Source organism: Pseudorca crassidens, chromosome 4, assembly GCF_039906515.1.
Source record: "Pseudorca crassidens isolate mPseCra1 chromosome 4, mPseCra1.hap1, whole genome shotgun sequence".
NCBI classification, from domain to species: domain Eukaryota; kingdom Metazoa; phylum Chordata; class Mammalia; order Artiodactyla; family Delphinidae; genus Pseudorca; species Pseudorca crassidens.
The window spans coordinates 119256573-119272901 of record NC_090299.1 but is presented as its reverse complement, the minus strand read 5'-3'; the positions used below and the strand labels follow the sequence as shown (position 1 = coordinate 119272901).

Here is a 16329-nt window from a genome sequence, read left to right as displayed (position 1 = left end):
CACTTGTGAGCTTACAAACAAGCAGGCAGGCAAGCAAGCGTTAGTGGGTTACATTTTTATAATCAAAGGAAGAGCGGGATTGGGGGGGGAGACCATCTTCTTCCTCCTTCTTCGAGTCTTCCATCAACTCCTCCTAACTGTTGGGTGGGGGAGTTTTTGGCACTATGTGGCCCATCCGGGACTGTCATGGTGCTATGGAAAAATTATTTCAGGTCTCAGTATAATGACGGTCTTTCACTTTGAAGTGTCACCTTTCCCAAATTACTGCTTGTTATGTGTGAAGAGAGCATGTCCTAGGGGGTCATTAACTTGTTGACATTCACTGGGCGGGATGTAGGCCTTATTTTTCCACTATTGTTTTATTGTCTTCAGGCATGACTCATGCCTCCATTGCATGGTTTTGTTGCTAAGCAAGCCTGTCTGGCTTTGCTGCTAAGCAATTTGCTCTGTTTCACAAGTCAAGCAAGCCCACAAAGTTTCAAGATTTTCCCATTGCTTTCTTGAGTGATCGTTGACTTGCTGTGGTTTCCCAAAGCCCCCTAAAGTTCCCTCTCTATCTACAGTCCCCTAGTGGGACTTCTAATTTTTTTTTTGGCTGCACCATGCAGCATGCAGGATCTTAGTTCCCTGACCAGGGATTGAACCTGCGCCCTCGGCAGTGAAAGCACAGAGTCCTAACCACTGGACTGCCAGGGAATTCCCTAAACTAACTATTTGATTACCCTACTCTATCCCTATCAGCTCCTCCTTTACCTCTTTGGAGCAGTACACTGTCTGAGAGGGTATAACATCAGGCTATAGTCCTCAGGCCACCAAATAAAACATAATTCTCATTTTTTAGGTTGTGCATCTTTTTTTCAGTTGCCATGGTGAAACATAGAACAGAACTGCTTCTCAGAAAGTAAGTCCATATTATGCCAGAGAGCTGCTTAAGAATGATAAAAGAAAGGTGCTAATGTTTCTCCTGAATTTAAAAAAGTGAGTTTTTTTATTAGCAGAATAAAAAGAATTGGTCCTAATTAACTTTGGGCAAATAAATCAGAGTATTGATTTCACTACAGTAATAAATATTGATTTTTTTTAATAAATTTATTTTACTTTATTTTTGGCTGTGTTGGGTCTTTGTTGCTGCGTGTGGGTTTTTCTCTTGTTGCGGAGAGCAGGGGCTACTCTTCGTTGCGGTGTGCAAGCCTCTCATTGCGGTGGTTTCTATTGTCGCGGAGCACTGGCTCTAGGTGCGCGGGCTTCAGTAGTTGTGGCGCATGGGCTTCGTTGCTCCGCAGCATGTGGGATCTTCCCAAACCAGGGCTCGAACCCGTGTCCCCTGCATTGGCAGGCGGATTCTTAACCACTGTGCCACCAGGGAAGCCCCAATATTGATCATTTTTCTTCAGAAACTGAACTGCAAGAAAAGTGTGCCTCTTGAAAGTAGAGGAAGTTTAAAACTATGCCTTTACTGTGGAATGTAATAGCAATTAGCACATGGGAATAGGCATGGACGATGGAGGTACAAATGTAGAGAAATGGAATGATAGATACAATAAGAGGGCACCATTTCATTGAACTGTTAGCTACCATAAATCCCATGACCTGATTTCACTCCAATGATAAATGGTTTACTTTTAAATAACTTATGCCCTATACTATGCTTGCATTCATTTTAAACTTAATTGAGTATGAGCTGAATACAAAATAAAATATCAACTTTTAAATCAAGGTATATAGATGTCAAATCAGTGCTTGAAAACTAGTAAAATATAGTATTAAACAACAACAACCAAAAAGAAAATCCAGAGAGGACTTTCTCTTGAGTTCCCTTGTCCCCGTGCCAAGTTTTTACTAGCAATTGATACCACTTCAAAAGCTCAAAGTGCATCTAATGCATTAGAACACATGGACAAAGCCTGCCTGCAAATCTAGCTTACCTCTGCCAGTCCCATCAACACCTGGAACACAGCTCTTCCCTGGAGCTCTCTAAAGAGGGTGGCTCTTTGCTGGGACTAGACAGAGACTAAACCAGAGGAGAAGAGTACAGAGCAGAGCCATGAATATTATCTTGGATCTCCTCCTGCTTCTGATCATCATCATCTACTCCTACTTAGAATCCTTGGTGAAGGTTTTCATTCCCCAGGGGAGAAAATCTGTGGCTGGAGAGATTGTTCTCATTACAGGAGCTGGGCATGGAATAGGAAGGCATACTGCCTATGAATTTGCAAAACGGAAGAGCAGACTGGTTCTGTGGGATATTAATAAGGTACTGGATTCATTTACCCACCTTTTAAAGTTACAAGTGAGACAGGTGTTTAAAAACTTATTTGACTTGGGGCTCCCCTGGTGGCGCAGTGGTTGAGAGTCCGCCTGCCGATGCAGGGGACACGGGTTCGTGCCCCAGTCCGGGAAGATCCCACATGCCGCGGAGCGGCTGGGCCCGTGAGCCATGGCCGCTGAGCCTGCGCGTCTGGAGCCTGTGTTCGGCAACGGGAGAAGCCACAACAGTGAGAGGCCCGAACTTATTTGACTTAACATTTGCTTATATTTGTATTTGTCTTTCTCGAAGTTTGGTAACTAAATTCCCTGGAGCCTTACTCTACATATGCATCAGGATGGGTTTTTTGTAGTAGTTGTTGTTGTTTAAAGTACAAGTGCCATATTACCCATCACATCTAGTTGCGGAGAGCGAGTTGGAAGAGGACTATGGTCATGGCACCCAATAGCTTTTTTTTTTAAGATTTATTTTTTATTTATTTATTTATTTTTGGCTCTCCAGGGTCTTAGTTGTGGCATGGGATCTTCATTGAAGCATGTGGGACCTTTCATTCCTGCGTGAGGGCTTCTCTCTAGTTGTGGCATGCAGGTTTTCTCTCTCTAGTTGTGGTGCGCAGGCTCCAGCGCTCATGGGCTCTATAGTTGTGGCGCATGGGTTCCAGGGCACGTGGACTCTGTAGTTTGCACGCAGGTTCTCTAGTAAAGGAGCACGAGCTCACTAGTTGTAGCGCAAGAGCTCAGTTGCCCCTCGGCATGTGGGATCCTAGTTCCCTGACCAGGGATTGAACCCGCGTCCCCTGCATTGGAAGGCAGATTCTTTACCACTGGACCACCAGGGAAGTCCCCACCAGGATGGTTTGATGAAGGGAACATAACTGAGACCTTAGCAGTGATTTTTATGCCATGATATGCAATTTTGATAACATAGACTCAGGAGCCAGGGCACTTCCAAACTGTTTAAATTGAGCAGACAATTTCTCTCAGCCTCAGTTTCCTTATCTGAAATGGGGATAATATTGGGTTGGCCAAAAAGTTCGTTCGGGTTTTTCTGTACGATGTTCTGTAACAGAAAGAACATCTTACAGAAAAACCCGAATGAACTTTTTGGCCAACCCAATACCTCACAGGATAGGCAAGAACAGGGGTTAGCAAACTACAGCCAATGAACCAAACCTGGCCCCAGAGCAGACTGTTGAGCTAGGAATGTATTTTTTAAAGGTCTGGCAAGACAAAAACCAAATAAAAAAGAAGAATATGTGACAGAATTTCTTCGTGCCTTCTCTCACATGCACGCAATCCTAAAATTTTTACAATCTGCTAGGTGCTTTACTGCCTATTACATAGTTGGTGCTCAACAAACATATGTTAAGTATATTGTTGAGTATTCTTCTCCATACTCAAACATCTCCTTTCATGATACCACAAAGAGCAACATCTTTCAAGCATGTTCTTTAAGCTATGAGAATGTAGCAAAACAAGTGAAAACTCGTGAGACTTACATGAGCCTTCCCTGGCAGAAAAGCCAGGTATAATCTCTGCGAGTTAGGCAAGCGGTGCCTCTCAGGAAATTTGCTTACAAACAAGTGGGACATTTTGGACGTGAATTTTAATCTTAAAAAAAATTTCTTCTCCAATGCTTTCTCCCTCACTCTTGTCCCCTCACTGACCTACATCTTTTGGAATTTGCTTTTTTCCAATTACAGCATGGCGTTGAGGAAACTGCAGCTGAATGCAGAAAACTAGGGGCCATTACACATGTGTTTGTGGTAGACTGCAGTAACAGAGAAGAGATTTATGACTCTGTAAACCAGGTGAGACTTCAGAATACAAATTTCTTCCCATAATTTTGTGTCCCCTTACATGGAATATGAAAAGGTTCTTTGTGACTGCCTAATTTAAATTAGATTTGTTTTTTTTTTTTAGCCTCTGCTAACTGAGGTAGTTGTGTGAACAAGGAAGGACATAAACCTTTTCCTTCCATATAATCCACTCAACTCTGCCTATTAATTAATTAATTAATCGATTAATTAATCGATTTCATTCTGGTTAGAAGTTTGAGCAGCTGCACAGAGTGACAGAGAAAAGATTTATCATCAGGGAAAAGGATAACTTTCTACTTTCATTTTAGTCCTATTACTTTTGCAGTAATTCCTTTATTTTTTCCTTTAAATATTTCCTCTTTGAGATTTTATTTATGTTGGTGCCAATCTAATCTTCTATAGAAAATATAATATTAATAATTATTATAACAATTTTTAAGGGTAAATATCAAATACAATGGACAAAGCACTCTGAAAATGGTTGTACCCTTTGATTTAATCCCTACAATAACCCTCTTAACCTCACTTGACAGGTGAGCAAACAGATTCAGAGGGTATAAGCCAGACCAGGTCATGTAGCTAGTAGGTGGCAGAGCCAGGATTACTCAATTAGTACTTTAAAAATATTTGGTAAGAACTGATATGTCAGACTAAGGTCATGTAGCTAGTAGGTAGTGAAAACAGGATTACTCAATTAGCACTTTTAAAATATTTGGTTAGAACAGATATATCAATCAACACAAATATTAATTTCATTTTATTGGTAAGTTTCAAAAAATATCTATGATGTACTGGGTACTGAAATTTAGCTGTTAAAAAAAACAGTTTACCCCAGCTTTATGACAGTGTCTTCTTGGCCAGCACTCTTTGGACTAAAGCTCTTTCCTGCCTGAACTCTGAGAGATATCATCAAACAGAATAAAGAATCTAATCCCTGGATGATATCAGCCCCAAAACTTTAAGTTTCGATACTACACCCAATGAACATGTTCTTTCTATTTCAACAGGTAAAGAAAGAGGTGGGTGATGTAACTATCGTGGTGAATAATGCTGGGGCAATATATCCAGCTGACCTTCTTAGTACAAAGGATGAAGAGATTACCAAAACTTTTGAGGTCAACATCCTAGGACATTTTTGGGTGAGCGTGAATCAGAAATATTCCTAGTTTGTGTATGTCTGACAATTCCTCTTAAGGTACATGAAGTTCATAATTGAGTTCACATCCTTCTGGATGGGAAACTCCATATCTTTGCCTTAAAACAACAATCATCCAATATTCATGTCTCTGACAGAAGGGCACAGATTTCAAGGGGACGTGACTCACCAGAATGTAGGCTAGTTAGTCTGCCTTATCCACCAGTACCTAACACAAATCCTGGCATGTACTGGGCACTCAAAAAATATTTATGGAGCTTTCCTAAGGATTGTCAGTGTACACCTTTTCAGTGCTTTAGAGAAAATACATACAGTGTACATTCACTTGTGACCTCATGTCATGGAATTTTAGAACAGAAAGGACAAAGAACTCACTACTTGGGTTATATAGGGGTTGGGGGTTCTTCTGGCTGGAACTCTGAGCAAAGCTCTAGGTCAGGCTGGAGCTTAGAGTTAAGGCTCTACAGACCTCTTATAATTATTTGGTTTTGTGAGAGACTGAAATATGTCTTTGTAGAGAGCATTTATATGAATTAATCTTCCAGTGCCTCAATATTAGTGCAGAACATAGGACAGATCTGGATTCTGGAAGAGAGAAGAAAAAAAGAGATGTATTCCCCCATTTTCCCAAGCCCCTCACACATGCTAATGAGAATTAATTATTATGCCCACCAAACTACTTAGAGACCCCATGTATTCGTTGTCTACAGCTGCATAACAATTATATCAAAACTTAGTGGATTAAAGCCAGAATAAATGTTCATATTCCTCTCACAGTTTCTGTGGGTCAGGAATTTGGGGGTGGCTTGGTTTGGCAATTCTGGCTCTATGAATTTGCACAGGGTCCATAGGGTGCATTTATAAAATAGTATTGATATTTCTCACCAAACAGTAAAGCTTTTTGGAGGTAAAGAAAGACTTTTTGTTTCCTGTAACATCAACATATAATGCACAGTATTACAAATAGGGAGATACTAATCTCCCTAATCATGGTACATAATGACCATGGGTCAGTACAGGACTCAGCTTTTTCTGCTCAACTTGATATAGGTACACAAGATTTTAACTCTTCTCATTAGCAAGATGAAGCCCCAAACAAACAAACAAAAAAGTACATGATACCAGATTACCATACGAAATTTTCTCAGCTCTGAAAACTCTGAATTTTTCCCTTAATAATATTGTTTAGATGATGGATCCATAAAAGAGATTTTTGATTCCCTCTGAAGGGAAGAAGAGGGATTTTAAGATGAGTTCTTGGCATGTGGTATGCAGTGCACAGCACTCGATGCCAGCTCAAACCAATTGTTTTAATCTTTTTTTCATTTCTGTCATCGGTGGAGAAGTAATCATGGAATCTTGGCACGTATTTCATTTCATCGAAAAAGTTGTCTTAAATGACATTTTGTCTTAAAAGTAAAACTACCGGACTTCCCTGGTGGCGCAGTGGTTGAGAGTCCGCCTGCCGATGCAGGGGACACGGGTTCGTGCCCTGGTCCGGGAAGATCCCACATTCCGCGGAGCGGCTGGGCTCGTGAGCCATGGCTGCTGAGCCTGCACATCCGCAACCTGTCCTCTGCAACAGGAGAGGCCACAACAGTGAGAGGCCCGCGTACCGCAAAAATAAAATAAATAGAATAAAACTACCTAATTTGGAAACTTAACACCTGTGTCATTGTTTCTTTTGGTTCCGCAATGATCCTGAAGATCACAAAGGCACTTCTTCCAGCGATGATGCAGAGAAACCATGGCCACATTGTCACAGTGGCTTCACTATGCGGCCACGGAGTGACTCCTTATATTATTCCATATTGGTAAGTATTACTTTCTAGTAGTGCTATATATTTTTACACTTTTAAGGTTTTATTAGACCTCAGATTCCAGTCCTCATAACAGGTAATTTGTTTTATTTTTCTTTATTTTATTTATTTATTTCTGGAGAGCTAGAATTGTGTTTTCTTCATTTTTGAATCTTCTTAGAACAAAAAGTCAAATGCCTTGCAAAAAATAAAAGCTATAAAAAGTCTCATAGCAGATAATTTGGATTTACAGAATGTATACAGTAGTTTAGAATAAACTCTTAAAAATGACTTCTCCTAAAACAAGGAAACTGGTTTTAAATGAAAAATCATTTAAAATATTTTTAGATTTCTGAAAACTCCTCCACAGAGCAATGAAAGAAAACAGTAATGCCAAGCATGTTTCCATTGTATCCTGGAATGAGTAGATGCTCATAAAGGAAATAAGGAACTAAAAAACAAAAATAAAAACAAAAAAAAAAAGAAGGAACTCACAGACTAAGAAGCAAAATATAAGGAAGTCCAAATGAACACAAATCTACGCCATGGCCTGCATGCCCAAGATAAGCTAAACAGAGTGGCTCCTGGATCAAAACATTTTTCAGTGTGCTTGTGCCATGAAAGATTGTGTGTGTGTGTGTGTGTGTGTGTGTGACAGAGAGAGAGAGAGAGAGAGAGAGAGAGAGGGATTGAGAGAAAGCCTTTACCGTATTAAAAGATGCAGATAGCATATTCCATGCTCTACCAAGGACATAAAGAAACGAAAGTGGGAACTCCCTAAAGACACACTATTTGCAAAATATCTTTTCTTCATACACTCCTTCAATGGCATCTCATTTCCTTATTCTGGTCTTATATCAACCTCATAGAAAAATTTAATTTGTTAACATTTTGGCCAATTCTTTTTGTAACAGCCAATACATGTGTATCAGTGGGTGGGGTTGGGGGTGGATAGTTAGTTGGTTTATTACTTACCTACACATCCATGTTCAAGGTTGAATTTGGTCACGGACCAAATTATTTCTGACACCAAATGTAGTCACAGATGTAGTTAATTTTCGCTGTAGGTTAAGGTGTCCTTGCACATACATATGGTTGTTTCAAGCTGCCTCTAGCATCTTAAAACACAAATCAGAATTTCACAGATTAAACATTTAATATTGTTTTAATGTTTAGAAATGGGGAAACCCAATGTAACAATTGTTTTCCTTTTTTCTTTTCCTTTAAGAGAGCAGCCAGCCTTTAACTTTATGGTTCTTGTCATCTGAGTCAAAAATACAATTAACATTACATAGCTTCTTATAGGTAATAAAGTTATTATGCATATGCTATTTGATTTAATCCCCAAGATGGCTCTATATTTTATTACCAGCATCTTTTTATAAATGAATTTTATTTTGTTTTTTGGCTGCATTGTGCGGCGTGTGGGATCTTAGTTCCCCAACTCAGGATCAAACCTGCACCCCCTCCATTGGAAGCGCAGAGTCTTAACCACTGGACCACCAGGGAAGTCCCTATCACCAGCATTTTAAAGATCAGAAAATCAAAGGAAGAAGACAAAGTAATATGTTGAAGGTTGCACACACTAACACACCCACATCACCTGAAGTCTTTTTACTCCAGATCTTCACAATGAAATTAAGAAGCCAAAGTGAACTCCGCATTTCAAAAGAGAAAGTATCAAGAGAGAGAGAAATGTGTAGAGTCCCACAGAAGTTTGTTAATACAGATATTAGTTACATAGTTTTTCTAAACATGATTTTCCTGATTCATATTTTTCAAAATAAAAACAGCAGTAAAAACTGATTAGAAACAGTTTAAAAGATTGAATGGAAAAACCTTATAGGTAGAATGAGCAGTAAGCAAGTCAATCAAAGTTATTAAAATTTGTTCTATTGTTTATCACCGCTAATAAAAAAAATCGGTAAATTCAGAATTCAGTGAAATCAGATAAGAAAATGTAAATGAAAATAGATGACCAAGTGGAAGATTTGGGGGTTTGGCTTTTATGTGTTCTCAAACAAAATCAACATTTTCCTCTCACAGAAAGCTGAGGAATGTTTCACTTTCCCTTAGCTAACAGGGGTGGATAATTCTCTTACAGTTCAAGCAAATTTGCTGCTGTTGGCTTCCACCGAGCTCTGACATCAGAATTTGAAGCCTTGGGAAAAACTGGTATCAAAACCTCGTGTCTCTGCCCAGTTTTTGTGAATACTGGGTTCACCAAAAACCCAAGCACAAGGTAAGGTCAAAATCAAGTTAAGATGGAAATATGGCATGAGAAATTGGTATGAAACCTACATGAGAAATTTTTAGGTGGGTCAAATGAGAAAATAGAAAACAAAAAAACGAAAAAGGAAAAACATTTTTTCTTATTAATGTTATTGTATTGCCTTTATGTTTTCACTTTGAAATTAGATGAACAAAGGGGGAAAATGTATTAGGGGCTAGTAGAAGTGATCAGCTGCCAATGAATCAGGCGTTGGGTATTTATTCGTGTCCAGGTGAAAGACTCAACACACACACAGGTGTTAAGACGGAGTGAGAATGGGGGTGGGTCAGATGGAGAGGTCTTCCCGGGGATGATGGCAAGAGTGTCCTCTCCTGGAAACCACACCCCCAAAACGAATGTTACCTCACCTCCCCCCTCCCGCTCGCGGTTCATCCGCCTCAATAGAGTATGGAAAGGCACAGGTATATGCCCCGTTTCCATATTCGACAGCACTGGCCACAGAGCTAGCACAAAGTACTCCAACATCTTCCAAACTTGCCTGATCCTAAGCGTCATCACTGTGCTTATATAAAAAATACATGTTCTTAGGCTCTTCCTTAGAGATTCTGATTCAGTAGAGTGAAACGAGCTCCAAGAATGTTTTGCTTTGTTTACAAGGAAACCAGGTAACTCTGGAGGCAGGTTTGCAAAACATTGACATAGTAAATATAACCACATGCATTTGATCATGGCTACCACCCTGTCCTCCTTTAAAATACAAATGTTCCGAGATTCCCTGGTGGCGCAGCGGTTGAGAGTCCGCCTGCCGATGCAGGGGACCCGGGTTCGTGTCCCGGTCCGGGAAGATGCCACATGCCGCGGAGCGGCTGGGCCCGTGAGCCATGGCCGCTGAGCCTGCGCGTCCGGAGTCTGTGCTCCGCAACGGGAGAGGCCACAACAGTAAGAGGCCTCGAGTACCGAAAAAAAAAAAAAAAAAAAGCAAATGTTCCTAGAAGCGGCAATAAGCTGAGTCTTTAACCCCTCAGTCAAGGTGAATTTCTTTTTTTTTTTCTAAACTGAGAACTTTTTTTTTTTTTAAGTTTATTTATTTATTTTTGGCTGCATTGGGTCTTCCGTTGCTGCGCGCGGGCTTTCTCTAGTTGCGGCGAGCGGGGGCTACTCTTGCTTGTGGTGCGCGGGCTTCTCATTGCAGTGGCTTCTCTTGTTGCGGAGCACGGGTTCTAGGCACACGGGCTTCAGTAGTTATGGCACGAGGGCTCAGTAGTTGTGGCACACGGGCTTAGCTGCTCCACAGCATGTGGGATCTTCGTGGACCAGGGCTCAAACCTGTGTCCCGTGCATTGGCAGGCAGATTCTTAACCACTGCACCACCAGGGAAGTCCAAGGTGAATTTCTTGACCAAGTGCTTTGTTTCTGGTAAAGGAGGATTTGAGACGATAAGAGAGGAGAAATTGGCCCTGAAAAGAGGAATAAAGCGGAAAGGTGAGGATAAGGACCCTAAAATTAATACACCTGCTTCACAATTTGCCTCGATTCTAATAAACATTCTGCTACAGGTTAACAAAATAAACTGAGCTTGCTAATCTGAAGCCAATTTATTATTGGAAAGGAATTAGTCCTAAATATAGTCATTCAAAGGAGCTAACAAATTCCCTTTTACGCTCAGCCTCGTTTGAAGCTACTGACTCTGAAACTCTGCATTAGCTGCGTCATCTCCAGAGCTGTAGCCACTCCCTGGCAGTTGAGTCCTTAACTGTGTTAGAACACAAGTACTTAACAAGTACACGGTACTGTACGTAAGTAAATACAGTGATATAATTGGGACTCTGGGCTCAGTTTTCTGAAATAGGAAACTGGGCCCAATACAAATCCTCTTGGTAAGCATTCAGGCTTAGTGTGAGCCCAGAGTACCAGTTCTTCCAGAGGGGAAGGCAAAATAGATGACAAGAGTAAGGCTAATATGATCTCGGGTATGTGGGTTCCTGGGGGTGACCCTGGGGACTGACCCAGGCAATGCTGAAAATTTGGAATTGGTATTACCCAGACTACCTGATTCTGAACTTCCTTGGCAAAGGCTAACATGTCCATATACTAATGTGAGGCTTGGCTCAAAGACAGGGTTGATAGACCCAGGTAGGGGAAATCAGGGAGGGAAGAGGTAGTACCCAATAATTTAGAAAACTATTGATTTGTATTACTCTCTGCTGGCTTGCCACTCAAAGTCATGGAAACCTCAATCACATAATAATCTGAAGTAAATCACATGTATCTCAGGGAAGGAAGTTATAACAGTCACTACTTACTTAACTCCCCCGCACAACCTTTGTATTCACTAAGCCATTCAGCCTATGCCTAGACAACTTAACTTTGGTGCAATACTTTCAATCCATTTACATTTTAATTTCCTGTCATCATCTTGCATTAATGGGCATTCTATACTGGCCTGTGGTTATGAATACTTCTCAAGGACCCATGTATACAGTCTTCAGTATAATCAAGGTCACACCTCTAGTTGTAATGTAATACTCCCTATGCATGTCTTGAACTCTCATTAAACTTCAGCATAGGCAAGTCAGCAGTGAATCTCAAGTACTAAATGCCCTCAAAACAATCCAGCTTTGTGGGATACCTCCACAAGAAAGCAAGTGTACTTAGCTATAGATTTCTCTTCTCATATCTAACAAGCCCTGAAGAAAGATGCCACATGTTTCCTTTCTGTCCTTTGATCAGTCCTACCCACTACTCTTCCTTGCCTGGCTCCTCTTCTCTTCTATTATCTAATTCCTCACCACCATTTTGATGTTTTGACTGAGTGAGCCATGAAACACACCTACTGGATGTGAAAGTAGTAGATTGTGATAACAAAACATCAATGTGGCATGGGGGAGGGAAGGCAGGTGGCATTTGTGCAGTGAATCCTGGAAGCTTTTATTTTTTTATTATTATTTTTAAATAAATTTATTTATTTAATTTATTCTTTATTTTTGGCTCCGTTGGGTCTTCGTTGCTGCGTGGGGGCTTTCTCTAGTTGCGGCGAGCGGGGGCTACTCTTCATTGTGGTGCACGGCCTTCTCATTGTGGTGGTTTCTCTTGTGGCAGAGTACAGGCTCTAGGCTTGTGGGCCTCAATAGTTGTGGTGCATGGACTCAGTAGTTGTGGCTCGTGGGCTCTAGAGTGCAGACTCAGTAGTTGTGGTGCACGGGCTTAGTTGCCCCATGGCATGTGAGATCTTCCTGGACCAGAGCTCGAACCCGTGTCCCCTGCATTGGCAGGTGGATTCTTAACCACTGCGCCACCAGGGAAGCCCCTGGAAGCTTTTAAATCCTAATTAGTGAAAAGATAATTTTCCTGCTTTTGCTAATTATAAAAAACAACAAAAAGGACCAAACTTTTCTTTTTTAATCACAGACTATTCCCTGTATTGGAGACAAATGAAGTTGCAAGAAGCTTGATAGATGGAATACTTACCAATAAGAAAATGATTTTTGTTCCATCATATCTCAATATCTTCCTAACACTAGAGAGGTAAGTACAGCACAAAACACCTAAAATACTACAACACTGATAGAGCTATCATTATGGAGAGTTTTTCAGTTGTGAAATTTGCCATGGAAATTCTCCATGCCTGGGGAGAAGAGTTAAGTTTCCTCTACTATTACCTTACTCAATCTATAAAAAGAGAATGATTCATTTTCTCTACTCCATCTATTACCTCTGGCCAGTCTTTGCCAGAGACTATTCTAACTGAAGGAAAGACAGTTTAAAGAGAGAATGCAATATGGTGAACTAGCTAAAAATAAAGGGTCTATAAAGAAGCCTGCTGGGGGTTTGATTAAGACTGCATTGAATCTATAGATCAATTGGGGGAGAGCAGACATATTAACAATATTGAGTCTTCAAATCCAAGAGCACAAAGAACACAAGGTATCTTTTTATTTTTTCATCTTTCTCAATATGTCTACACAGTATTTTGTAGTTTTCAGTGTACAAATCTTACACACCTTTTGTCAGGTTTATCTCAAAGTATTTCATGGTTTTTATGCTATTGCAAATGGCATTTTTTTAAATTTTCTATTTCCCATTGTTTGTTGCTAGCATATATTTTTTGCACTTTGATCTGTATTTAGCAACCTTGCTAAACTCACTTCTAGTAGCTTTTTTGTAGATTCTAACAGACATTTTTACACAGATGATCATATTTCCTGCAAATAAAGATACTTTTACTTCTTTTTTTCCAGTCTATATGTTTTTTATTTCTTGCCTTATCACACTGGCTAGAACCTCCTATGCAATGTCAGAGAGGATTGGTGAAAACACACATCCAAGTGTTGTTTCTGATCCTCAGAGGAAAGTAGTCAGTCTTTCACAATTAAGAATGATATCAGCTGTAGATTTTTTTCATTTTCTCTTTATCAGGTTGAAGAAGTTCCCTTCTATTACTACTTTGATGAGCATATTCATCAAGAGTAGATACAGATTTTGTCAGATGCTTTTACTGAATATGGTATTATGGTCTTTCTATTTTAGTTTGTTCATATGGTGCATTACACTGACTCGTTTTAAAGATTAAACCAACCCTGCATTGTAATGTCATTGTCTGATTTTTGTGTCAGGATAACACTTACCTCATAAACTGAGTTGGAAAGTATTCCCTCCTCTTCTCTTTTCTGGAATAACTTGTGTTGAATGGGTATTATTTCCTTCTTAAACATTTTGTAGAATTCAACAGTGAAACCATCTGAGCCTGTTGTTTAGCCTCTTAGCTAAACAATAAGCTCCTCAAAGGGAGTAGCCGGTTTTTTTGTTTGTTTGTTTGTTTTGTTTGTTTGTTTGTTTTTGCGGTACGCGGGGGCCTCTCTGTTGTGGCCTCTTCGTTGCGGAGCACAGGCTCCGGACGCGCAGGCTCAGTGGCCATGGCTCACGGGCCCAGCCGCTCCGCGGCATGTGGGATCTTCCCGGACTGGGGCACGAACCCGTGTCCCCTGCATCGGCAGGCGGACTCTCAACCACTGCGCCACCAGGGAAGCCCGGGAGTAGCTGTTTTTAAAGTACTTTAGTCTACCTTATTATAGAGGGCATAATATCAATAGATATTCAGTAAAAACTCAAGGAGAGGTGGAGAGGCAGATGGAATGGATTCTGGTGGTGTTGCTCTGTGAACTCTTAGCATCAGGATTCATTGACAGTTACAGCAATAAGCCTAGATCTTCAGTTTTAGGTCTTTACTCACATAAGATTTCATATAATAGTTTACTAATATGAGAAGGTGAGAAGAGTGGTATATATCAGTGCTTTCTTTATATTTGCATAATATTTGAACTGTGAGTATTAAAAGATACACACAAAAAAAGAGAGAGGTAGATGTGAAGAAAGAACAGAAGAAAACTAAATGCAAACCAGATAACTCTCAGGGTATTTTTAACTGACAACAAAAAAGAACTCTGGTGTCAAAGATTTTAAATTGAAATTTTTTCATCTTTTTTTCATACAGATTTCTTCCTGAACGTGCCTTGGCAGCCATAAATCATGTACTGGATATTCAATTTGAAGCAGTGGTTGGCCACAAAACCAAAATGAAATGAATAAATGTGCTCCAGGCTGAGACGTATGCACCTTAATGATGTGGAACTAAGTTTAGAGTCAATGCTTCAAAGCTCTGTTTCACATTTTTCAATGCCATTAATATTAAAAACATTGGTTTGACACTAGCGGTGGTCAAATGAACAAGACTAATCACCTGTCTTTCTAGTTCTCAAGATTATTTCTGTAGTTTTAATAGTCAGATCCATTTTTTATTCCATGCCTCTTAAAAACTTCTATGCTTACATAAACATACTTAAAAGGGTCATTTTTCTTTAAGAGATTTCATTTCTTTTCTTTCCGTTTAAAGGTGGACAAAGCTACCTCCCTGACCGTAAATACAAAAAGAACTTATTTACAGAGGGAAGTTTTAAGACTGTTCTTAAAGTAGTCTTCCAAACTGTAGCCAGGCCACAGAATGTCAGCAAGTACACAGTGTGAGTGAGCAGTTAGAGATCAAGTTAAGCAGGCAGCGGTGTTCCAAAAGGCAGAAAGATTACTCCTATGAAACTCAATGTTTGGGAGCTTTCTCTAGCTTCTCCATTTTTCATCAGCCCCAAACAGAGCTTTCTCACCTGATTCTGTCCCTTATATAGCTCTTATATCCACCAAGAGTGGACCCTCCACACTTTCTGCCCTTTTTATAATCTCTTAAAATACTATGACATTATAAAAGGTGACTCTCTCTTGAATCTCAGAGTATCTAAAATTTTAACCCCATGGTAACCTCTTCTTTGTAGTTTATGCTTTCACATATCATTGGTACCAGAGATGTTTAGACAGTTTTGAGCTTCAAAAATGAAAGCTAACACAGGGAAAGGAACTAGGCTGGCTACCTAATAGTGCACCACAGATCTGAGAGATGGAGGGGAAAAGAGAGTGGTCTTTTTTTTTTTCTTAATAGAAAGAAAAATCTGATTCCAACTACATCAAGAATAATCTTGTTTTCTGTGTTTTTCACACATGTTATAGGCTGCTTTTACATCGACTATCCTATTTTATCCTCATTAAAAACAAATCATTAATAAAAACAATTTCTTAAAAACAAATGATAAATGTGTTGTTGTGCTTTTAAAAAATGACCTCTTGTAGTTATAAAATTAAGAGTTTTGATTTCTAATCTCTGAGTCTCTGTGAGCCTCCTTCAGGAAGCAAGGATCTGGGTGGTAGCAGAGAGATCTTGCAGATGTTGAGGGGAACAAGGGGTTCTCCCAACTCCAGCTTCTTTAACAGTTACGAGTGTTGATGTATGTGCTGAAACTTACTGAGTCCTTTGTATGTGAGGCACTGAGCAGAGTACTATTGTTTTACGATTTTTTTCCTTGTTACTTTGGCAATAATTTTTGTTCATGATATTCTTTTAATTGTTTGCCTTAAAACTAAGAATTTATGAGAGAAACCTTAAAATGTATTATTTTAAAAGTATGATTATAAAACTTCAAAAGATGAATATGTATAGTAAAAAATATAAACCCA

General features: G+C 39.8%; 1 protein-coding gene across 1 annotated transcript; it reads left to right on the top strand.

Moving 5' to 3' along the window:
- Positions 1-1898: 1898 nt before the first annotated feature.
- HSD17B13 (hydroxysteroid 17-beta dehydrogenase 13) lies at positions 1899-15898 on the top strand. The gene is made up of 7 exons (XM_067734738.1): positions 1899-2254; positions 3969-4076; positions 5093-5224; positions 6949-7055; positions 9145-9282; positions 12682-12798; positions 14765-15898. The coding sequence occupies exons 1-7, from the start codon at positions 2045-2047 to the stop codon at positions 14853-14855; spliced, it is 903 nt and encodes a 300-aa protein (XP_067590839.1). The 5' UTR covers positions 1899-2044; the 3' UTR covers positions 14856-15898.
- The last annotated feature ends 431 nt before the right edge of the window (positions 15899-16329 follow it).